Below are 10,303 nucleotides of genomic sequence, written 5' to 3'. Positions count from 1 at the left end.
TAGCGATAGGTGCAACTGTGCAGGGTACACAGTACACTAACTGTAAATACTTCAAGAGCCTGCCTATGCTATTAATAGGATCAGAAGAAGCACACAAGTACTTGTCTTCAGGTAGCTATAGGTGCAACTGTGCAGGGTACACAGTACACTAACTGTAAATATTTCAAGAGCCTGCCAGTGCTATTAATAGGATCAGAAGAACACAAGCACTTGTCTTCAGGTAGCTATACTGTAGGTGCAACTGTGCAGGGTACACAGTACATACTGTAAAAACACCTGCCTGCCAGTATATTAGGAATAGAATAACAGGAACGGATCTAGCGAAACTGTATATACACACACACACACAACACCTGGGATGCATATATATACACAATACACTGTAAGTGCAGCTAACTGACTCGACCTGCCTACTCTATATAACTTAAATCAAATGACACTGTCTCTCTATCTCTTTCCGCCGCCGCAACACACTACACAAGGCCGCCACGCAGGTGGCCTTATATAGTGTGGGGCTTGTACTAAACCCCCTGAGCCCACCCTGGCATTGGCCAATTACGGCTCTCTGTACACACGGCGCTGTGATTGGCCAAGCATGCGGGTCATAGTGCATGCTTGGCCAATCATCAGCCAGCAATGCACTGCGAAGCCGCAGTGAATTATGGGCCGTGACGCGCCACTTGAATTTGGCGCGAACGACCCATATTGTTCGCAATTCAACGAACGGTCGAACAGGCGATGTTCGACTCGAACATGGGTTCGACTCGAACTCAAAGCTCATCCCTAGTCATGACCCGCAGCCCAGTTAATTCCTCAGTGCCCGTGGTGCTAGGTAAGAATGTCTTGAAGGACATTAATCTGCCCCGCCTGTTGGACAAATACAAGCATTCAGGCCGGCAGGCATGTGGCTGCGTGTGAGCAGTATGGCTCAGAGTACTTCAGTCTTTTGTGGCAGAACACAGAGCTACTAAGAGGCGACCTGAATAAGTAGGGGTGGTCCGTACCCTCCTCAAGCAAAAGTTAGTTTTGGAATCGCTGCAAGGGGTAATCTGGTCTCTGCCAGTGGGAGCCCACAGGAAGCTACAAGGAGCCACAGTGATGGTAGAACCCTACAAGGATCCTGTGACACCAAGAAAATGGCTGGTGCATTGTACCCTATCTATAGCTCCCAACTGTCCCTGATTTCGAGGGACTCTCCCTGATATGGAGCAATGTCCCTCTGTCCCTCATTCCTCCTCATTTGTCCCTCATTTTGGTCTGATCTATATAGATGTATAAAAAATGCACTTTTTATCTATGAAAAAGGGTTTTACAGTGCTAAACCTTTCATCTGATTTCTAAATTGCTGCATTTGTAAATTCCAAAAGCCAATATAAAGGAAGAGTAGTGGTAAAAAAGCACTCTTGAGTTGAACCAAACTTTTATTTTTTTGTACAGTTCTCCTTTAAGGGGGCGTGACAAGGGGTGTGTCCTATGCCTGCATACTTTTGCTGATAGGTGTCCCTCATTCCCATCTCTAAAAGTTGGGGGGTGTACCTTATCTAAGGTTCACCACGGAAGGATATTGGAACAGCTCATCAACCTGGGAACAACACCAGTCTTGCTGCCCAGGCATGCTGCGTTGGCTTACATATACGCTGTACCTCCCCACTGCCGAGGCCCAACCAGGGGTGGGATGTGCCCCCTTGCAGGCAGCCATGGCTTCTTGGAACAAGACCTGATACAAGTCCCTCTTAGAGCAGCTGGACATAACGGAAAAAAAGCAGCTTACTTACTCAGCTATTTGGACCCCCCTTCCTCCCCCACAGTACCTATTCTCCACCAAAAGATGTCCTCAGTCTATCTGGAAGTCAGTATCACATGTTCCCATTGATCACAGAAAATATTTGTACTTCCCAGTCTGGATCTGGATACTGGAAAACAGGAAGCCATGGGACACAGGAGCCTGAATATTTGTATTTATATCTGCTCTAAAAAATGTTTGAGGTTTTTAGTAGATAATGGCCAAGTGGTTCAGATCTTTAAAAATATTATCCTGTCTCAGTTTTGCTGCTGATCTGTTAAAGTGGACAGGGCTGGCGCTGCTTCAAGTGATGAAGATCTAATTTCCCGCCAAATTCTTACATATCATGCTTGATCATTGGCAGACATCACAAATATCTGCATACGCCTGAGACTGGGAAAGCAAAATTATTGACCAACAGAAACATTCCCAATTTTAGCATGAATAAAAACAGTAATAGTAATCATCATCAATATCATCATCATAATCATCTTCATCAATATCATCATATCACCATTCATATCATTGTCCACAGCATCAATCATCATCATATCCTCATTATATAATTGTCATCAACATCATCATCTTCATCAATATCATCATCATCATATTATCATCAATATCATCAACAACATCATGATTTTCATCAATATCATATCAGCATTATTATTATCACATCATCATTTTATCATCATCTTCATCATTCTATCATCACCATCAACCTCATCTTATCAGCATCATCATTTCAATTATCTTCAATGCAGCAATCAGTACCACCTTTTTTTGTCCCCACCCACTTCTGTCTGTCCTCAACCATTTTGTATGCCCCACCCACCTTTGTATCTACTCTGCAACTTTTTTCTGTCCCCACTCAACTTTGTATGTCTCCTCCCACTTTTGTTCTGTCCCCACCTACCTTTTTCTGTCCTCACCCACCTTTGTCTGTCCCCACCTATCTATGTACAGCACCCTACGAGCCCCTCCCACCAGCCATAATTTGACTGCATTGCATGAAGAAGCACAGAGACCCAGTGATGATATCACTAGGTCTAAAAAAAAGGTATATGGTGAAAACAAAAAGATTTTATTTTTAATTGAAGGGGAGTGTTGATGGGTGGGGGGGTCAAGGCAAAATATGAACATGTTGTTGGAAGAAGGTGGTAGAAAAAAGACAGATGGAGAGAGTGAGAAGATGGAAGGGAAGAACATCAAGAGATAGATGGAGGGAGAGGAGGCCAGAAGAGAGGGCAGAATAGATAGAGGAAGAAATGGAGGGAGATGAAAATGTAAAGTGAATGTGGGTTCCTTCATCTTGGGGGTCATAAAGGGGAAGATGGGGAGATGGAAAGAGAGAATGAGAGCGACATATTGAGAATGGATGGAGGTCTACAGTTCAGTGTGCTCCCCTTTCTCCTCCAACGTTCCAGAAAGGAACTAGAAAGGAAAAAAGAGACCTAGAACCTAAAACTAGAAAGGAAATAGATGGAGGGAGAGGAGGCCAGAAGAGAGAGCAGAAGAGATAGAGGAAGAAATGGAGGGAGATGAAAATGTAAAGTGAATGTGGGTTCCTTCATCTTGGGGGTCATAAAGGGGAAGATGGGGAGATGGAAAGAGAGAATGAGAGCGACATATTGAGAATGGATGGAGGTCTACAGCTCAGTGTGCTCCCCTCTCTCCTCCAACGTTCCAGAAAGGATCTTGCTCCAGAATTGGAACTTGTCCTCCCTTAGCCGAGCGGATGTTTTCTGCTTCAAGTTAATTTCCAAATATTGTTCCTTTGTGTCATACAGAGGCCACTCTACCAGACCCGGTCCATTGGGGTCCCTGCCAGAAATAAATTATTCACATTTTAGTACAGAGCATCACATTAAAGGCATTTGTGTCTCATGATCTGTCTGACTCTTAGAGGTCTATTTATAATAAAAAAAAATCTCTTAGCCATTTGTTCGGCGAATCAGCACAATCATTCTGTGCGAATTGGGCAAAAACAATGTTCTTTAGGCTGTTTTCTCTTCTGAATGAATGTCCTTTTGTGATAGGCAGTAGTAAAATAATGCAATATGGCCACTAGATGAAGCTAAGGCGCATAGGAAATACATAGGTCATTGTAACAAGACATACAATGTAACAATTCTAGAGAGAATTAGATTGGTTACATTTTTGGATAATAAGGCCCTTACTGTGAGAATGTCCCAATTTAGTGATATTTTTATAGGATTTGTAGATCGTTAATGTCCTATAAAGTTCTCAGAGAAGACCTGTGTTGGATCTGCTGCCTTGTCCTCCTCCTATTTAGGATCTACCAGTTAACATTATTGATTCTGTGCAGGAAGGACCACAAAGTCTTCTTACCCATTCCATGCAAAGTTGGCCCAGTATCTCATGATGGTTCTGGAGAGGACCTTCTCTTCATTCGTTGCATCACCTTGGCAAGAAAACAACACAACCATTTTATTGACTGGATACACTTTAAAGGAAATTTTGGAGATCTGAAGACTTTAAAAAAAAAAAAAGACGATGTGCACCGTATACTAAGCTATAGCTGGCAGGTCAGACTGGGATTACAGAGAGCAGATATGGGAGTGGGCATCAAACCTAAAGAATAAGGAACCTTTGAAACAGTTGGGGCTCGTAATGCAGGGTGCACGGGCGCCACCCCCCCATCCATGCATCCCGCCCCCTAATCTACATACAGGGCACCAAACGCATGGATTCCAATGGGGGTTTTATTTTTTGAAGCACATGATTAGAGCCAGAGGCTCTAATAGGCTTCAAAAAAGGGTGGGCTCGGGGCGCAGAGCACTGCACCTGGAGCCCACACAGTTGTGTGTCAATAGTGAATTAATTTTCGCTATTGTCTTCCTGATTCTCCTCTCAGCCAGTCCGGAAGTGGGTCCTGAGACCCGTCACCCGATTGGCTTGAGAGGAGAAGCGATCCTATTGGTCGCCTGGAAGGAGAAGGGAGGTGACCGACCCGACCGATCAGGAGGGGGGGAGCTGTGGCAGCAGATGGATTGTTTACCAAAAAATATACCACCAGCCGCCACTTTCCTACCCTCTTTGCCACATCTTTTCTAACCCATCCTATCCTCTTTTCAGCTGCACACCTACTTCGTTCTTCCTCCAACCACATATTACCAAAATGTTTCCCTTCAACTGGCCGCGTCTCTTCCTATTGCCTATGTGTGAGCGGTAGAGCCTCATAGTCTTCTAGGGAGACTTCTCTTGTCTTTCGGGTAATGCCCAGTCAGTGGAAAAAGAGACCTGACTGGCCAGAGGTGAATGTTGTGGCGGTACCTAGCTTGACTTGGTGCCAGATCTAGGTAGTTATGCAGCTCTGAAAAGGGAGGACAATTTCTATGAGCTTAGTGGGGGAAGGGGAAGGTAAAAGGGTGGAAACATTTTGTTTAAAAGCTTCCCCACCCAACAAGGCTAGGTTCACATCTATACAGGTTGTGGTAAATGTGTTTTCCTACACGTTTTGTGGTTTTGAACATGCATTTTTGATGCATTTTATTTTGTGTTTTTTTGTTTTGGCTAATATGAAAGTATGACAGTTCTGTTCAAGTAGTGTGACTTTGATGTGACTTTACACTCTCTGGCACTCAAGAGGCATCAAAGTCACAACAGTGAGTGCAGGAACCTTTATGTGTCCAAAGATACATGGTAGGGTAAGGGCTAGGGCTATGGTTTAGGATTAGGATTAAATGTTAGGGTTAAGGACTAGGGTTGGGATTAAATGTTAGGGTTAAGGGCTATCGTTAGGGTTAAATGTTAGGGTTAAATGTTGGGGGTCTGGGCTATAGTTAGGGTTAAATGTTAGAGTTAAGGGCTAGGGTTAGATGTTGGGGATGAATGTTAGGGTTAGGGCTAGCCCCTAACATCTAACCTAACATTTAAACATAGCCCTCCACCCCTAACCCTAACCTTTGACCCTAACATTTAACCTAACCCTAACCCTTAACACTAACATTTAACTCTAGCCCTTAACCCTAACATTTAACCCTAATGCTAGCCCTTAACCCTAACTATAGCCCCTAACGCTAGCATGTAACCCTAACCTCTATCCCTAGCCCTTAACCCTAACTCTAGCCCTTCACCCTAAAGCCCTGTACACACGATCAGAAATTGGCCAGCAAAAGACTGATGAGAGCTTTTGGTCGCAAAATGCAACCGTGTGTATGCTCCATCGGACGAAAAAGTTCCGAAATCAGAAATTTCAACGCGCAAAATTCCTACGCATCCTCGGAAACAATTCGAGGCATGCTCAGAAACATTGAACTTCATTTTCTCAGCATTTTCTCGGCTCGTCGTAGTGTTGTACATCGCGTTCTTGACGGTCGAAAGTTCAGCGAACTTTTGTGTAACTGTGTATGCAAGCCAAGCTTGAGTGGAATTCCGACGGAGCTTGAGTGGAATTTTTCCAACGGAAATTCCGATCGTGTGTACGCGGCATTAACATTTAACCCTAGCCCCTAATCCTAACACTTAACCCTAATAATAGCCCTTAACTCTATCCCTAACATGCAACTTCGGACACCCTGCTCTACTTCGATGCGACTTTGATGCTACTTGAGTGCCAGAGAGTGTAAAGTTGCATCTAAGTCGTACTACATGAACAGAACTGTCATACTTTCCTATTAGTCAAAAAAACCCCACAAATGTTTGGTGTGGGGTCATTGAAGTCTATTACATGCAAAGAGCAATCTATCAAAGAAAAAAAAAGTCCTTGACCCTTTCCAAAAAATGCACCGGCTCAAAATGCATAGATGTGAACTAGATCCATAGGACCCCATGTTAAATGGACTGTGCAAAACACACTCAAAAAGGCATAAGTGTAAACCTAGGGTAATGGTCTGTAAGGTTTGTTAACTAATGTCAAGAAAAATGACAAAGGTAGATGTTTAATTTTTTAAGTTGTAGAGGGGAAAAAAAAAACAGGCTTTAAACACATTAACTGGTCACAAGTGGGCATTTGTTTATTTATTTATTTATTATTTCGTTAATTCATTTATTTGGTCTCCTGTTTATTTATTCTATTTATTTTTTTATTAAGGTATTTTTTTATGTCTTACTTACCTTTGTAATAATTTGACTCTTCAGTCTTGAATTGTTAATAAAGTGCAGTCTTAGCTTTCCAGGAATTACTTTATTTTTTTATTATTCACTAGTATTCTCTCCCTGCCGGAGCAGGCTGCCCTGTCTCCTACCTGAACCCAGGGCTGATAACTCAAACTCTGTCTGGGCTGCTAGAGGGAGTTATACCAACAATTAACAAAGTCCTTTGTTTCCTTTCATTTAATCCCAAATCCACCTTTTGTATCTGGACAGTGTTTTTGAGTGTCCATGAACTAAACTCAGGCAGGCGACAGGACAGCCTCTGGGAGGTCTTACAGCCTGAAACGGGGATGGCATGCCTGCTGCGGCAGGGAGAGAATAGTGGCGAATAATAAAAAATAAAGTCATTCCTGGAAAGCTAAGACTGCACTTTATTAACAATTCAAGACTGAAGTGCAGTCTTAGCTTTCCAGGAATGATTTTTTATTATACGCTAGTATTCCTGCCAGAGCAGGCATGCCATCCCTGTTTCAGGCTGTAAGGCCCCCCCAGAGGCTGTCCTGTCACCTGCCTGAGTTTAGTGCTGGTCATGGACACTCAAAAACACTGCCCGGATACAAAAGGTGGATTTGGAATTAAATGAAAGGAAACAAAGGACTTTGTTAATTGTTGGTATAACTCCCTCTAGCAGCAGAGACAGAGTTTGAGTTATCAGCCCTGGGTTCAGGCAGGAGACAGGGTAGCCTCAGTGGGGGCCTCACAGCCTGAGGAGGTAAAGGTTCTATTATTAGAAGTTAAACTGCTAGTAAACTCTGTTCTACCACTTGTACCTACAGGCAATAAGTCTTATCTGTAGGTACTGTGAATATCTCCTAAACTTGCACCGTTTAGGAGATATTTAGAGTGCATGCAGCCAGTGACGTTACTGGCGCATGCACTCTGAAGGTCCAGCATACAGTGTCAAACCTTCAGAACCCATACCAGAAACAACGGCTCTCACACGCATGTGCGAGTGTGACATCATCGCGCCCCTGGCCTCTCATGTAGCTGGACGCAAACCCAGAAGGAATACTGGGGGAAGCCCTCTCAGCGGTGACAGCGTGACGCTGGAAGGCTTCATTCTAAGATAAGTCTCTTATAATGTGCTAGTATGCGATGCATACTACCCTGTTTCCCCGAAAATAAGACCTAGCGTGATTGTCGGTGATGGCTGCAATATAAGCCCTACCCCCCAAATAAGCCCTAGTTAAAGTCCTTGTAGGTCTTATTTTCAGGGTAGGGCTTATTTTCGGGGAAACAGGGTAGGGCTTATTTGGGGGGTAGGGCTTATATTGCAGCCATCACTGACAATCACGCTAGGTCTTATTTTCGGGGAAACAGGGTAGCACATTATGACATTGCTTTGCAGAGGATTGTTTTTAGTCCATCAACTGCAGTTTACTACAATTTTAAAGTGGTTATAAACCTCAGATATGAAATATGAACAAAGCATATCCCTCTATAGTGTGTGCTTGTCTCAATCTGGAGCACTAAGTGTCATTTCTGTCTGCTGCCTCCTTTCTCTGCTATCTGTATGCATCACTTCTGACAAGAGAAAAATGGTGACAGTGGAGAGAGCTCCAGCTGATTGACAGCCTCAGCTCTGTTCCTGCATGATGTGTAGAGGAGGGTGTGTCCTTTCCCTCCAATCAGCTCTCAGAGCTCTCCTTACTGAGCTCTGCGGAGTTTAATTTCAGCTTCCCGCCCCTGCTTTCTCACAGCTCAGACAAGCTTTATAATTCTGGACTTTGAAGGAATATAGAGAAGAGAAGTTTGCAGATAAACAGGTACAATTTATGTAGGATGATTTATTCCATGGCTGTGTTTCACATGAGGCCAGTCCCTTCACTGGGTATATGTAAGGGTTTATAACTACTTTAAGTGTGGAGATTAATACAATAGAGTGAACCCAGTGGCAGCCTGTTCATTAGGGGCGCAGGGGCCCAGAATCCATGAGCCTGGCCACTAATCTACATGAAGGGTGCTGGATACATGGATTCTAATGTTTTTTTTTTTGGTTTTTTTCTGAAGCACATCATTAGAGCCAGAGGCTCTAATTGGCTTAAAAAAGGTTGGGCTTAGCAGCAAAAATCACTATAGCCAGATCTTGGAAAACAACAACCCTACCCTTTGACATCCTAAAGGCTAAATTGTCCTGGATTATGATTAATGAACATCTTTCAGCCATATTAAATGATAAGGTTAAATTATTTGAGACATCCTGGGATCCATGGACTAAATATCAAATTGATGGTTCTGGAACTGTTTCGACTTGAAATTACTTCAAAAATAGAAAAAGTACCTTATATCATTGACCTTTTTCCTTTCTTATGATCTTTCTCTCTTTCCTTTCATTTTTTTATTTTGGCCACATAAGGTCTCTGTTGGACCCATTGTAATATTTACCTACAATCTTAGGATGACAAACTCATCCTCATTTGTTTACAAAGCTTATTAGACTTCATTTCTTTAACAAAGTTTTAAACTTATATGTTATATAAAATATATCTATTAGATTTCCATGTTACAGTATATTATTTTAATTGCAAATTTCGAAAATATTTAGTTGCTTTCAATTACATTTTTTTTCAGCATTTACAATATATTTGTATAAACTTTTGGATATTGTACCCTTGCTGTACTATTTAATAGATTTCATTATTTATACATTCTTTATTTGAAAAAATCTGAATAAAATCTTTGAAAAATAAAAAAAGGATGGTCTTGGGGCTCATACCACTGCACCCTGAGCCCACCCACTTGTGTGATGTGTGCAGTGGTGGTTGGAGCGGAGAGGAGGAGTAGAGGAGCGGAGGAGGTGGCGGGGGATCTGGTGGCAACCAATGAGTGTGCTTTCTCTGGTGGTGACTATGCAGTACAGAGGCAGAGTTGCAGTGTACCAACCGGATGGAGAAGAGCGAGTGCAGCTGCTACGGCAAGCATTCCCTCAAGCAAGATGCCTGGGGCTTGGCGGTCCTTCCATCACCCACATTGCACACTCTGTTGTACGCAGGAGAACATGGAGGAGTCCAGGGAGCCGTGCGTGAATGAGAGAATACCCCGCTGGGGCTGCTGCTGGCTGGGGTTCTGTTATTGAAGATGGTGGTGAGGATTCTGTGGGGGCTGAGGAACCATGTGATGGTGGTGAGGATCCCGTGGGGGCTGAGGAACCATGTGATGGTGGTGAGGATCCCGTGGGGGCTGAGGAACCATGTGATGGTGGTGAGGATCCTGTGGGGGCTGAGGAACCATGTGATGGTGGTGAGGATCCCGTGGGGGCTGAGGAACCATGTGATGGTGGTGAGGATCCCGTGGGGGCTGAGGAACCATGTGATAGTGGTGAGGATCCTGTGGGGGCAGAGGAACCATGTAATGGTGGTGGAGGAGCGATCTCACCCGGTATGGGCGCTGGGCAGGTAAGAA

At 43.6% G+C, this 10,303-nt stretch overlaps 1 protein-coding gene across 1 annotated transcript in view; it reads right to left on the bottom strand.

Moving 5' to 3' along the window:
• Window positions 1–2,851: 2,851 nt before the first annotated feature.
• The window catches only part of LOC141112601 (fatty acyl-CoA hydrolase precursor, medium chain-like), a 78,411-nt gene continuing 70,959 nt past the window's right edge, over window positions 2,852–10,303 (bottom strand). The window contains exons 12-13 of the mRNA XM_073605555.1: window positions 4,136–4,208; window positions 2,852–3,607 (exon numbers count right to left, since the gene is read on the bottom strand). Coding sequence (XP_073461656.1) covers window positions 3,433–3,607; window positions 4,136–4,208 — 248 coding nt within the window. The 3' untranslated portion in view covers window positions 2,852–3,432. The remainder of the gene's footprint in view (window positions 3,608–4,135; window positions 4,209–10,303) is intronic.

This window comes from Aquarana catesbeiana, linkage group LG11 (assembly GCF_042186555.1).
Source record: "Aquarana catesbeiana isolate 2022-GZ linkage group LG11, ASM4218655v1, whole genome shotgun sequence".
Lineage (NCBI taxonomy): Eukaryota > Metazoa > Chordata > Amphibia > Anura > Ranidae > Aquarana > Aquarana catesbeiana.
Note: the sequence above shows the minus strand (reverse complement) of the source record. Positions and strands in the feature narration are given on the sequence as shown.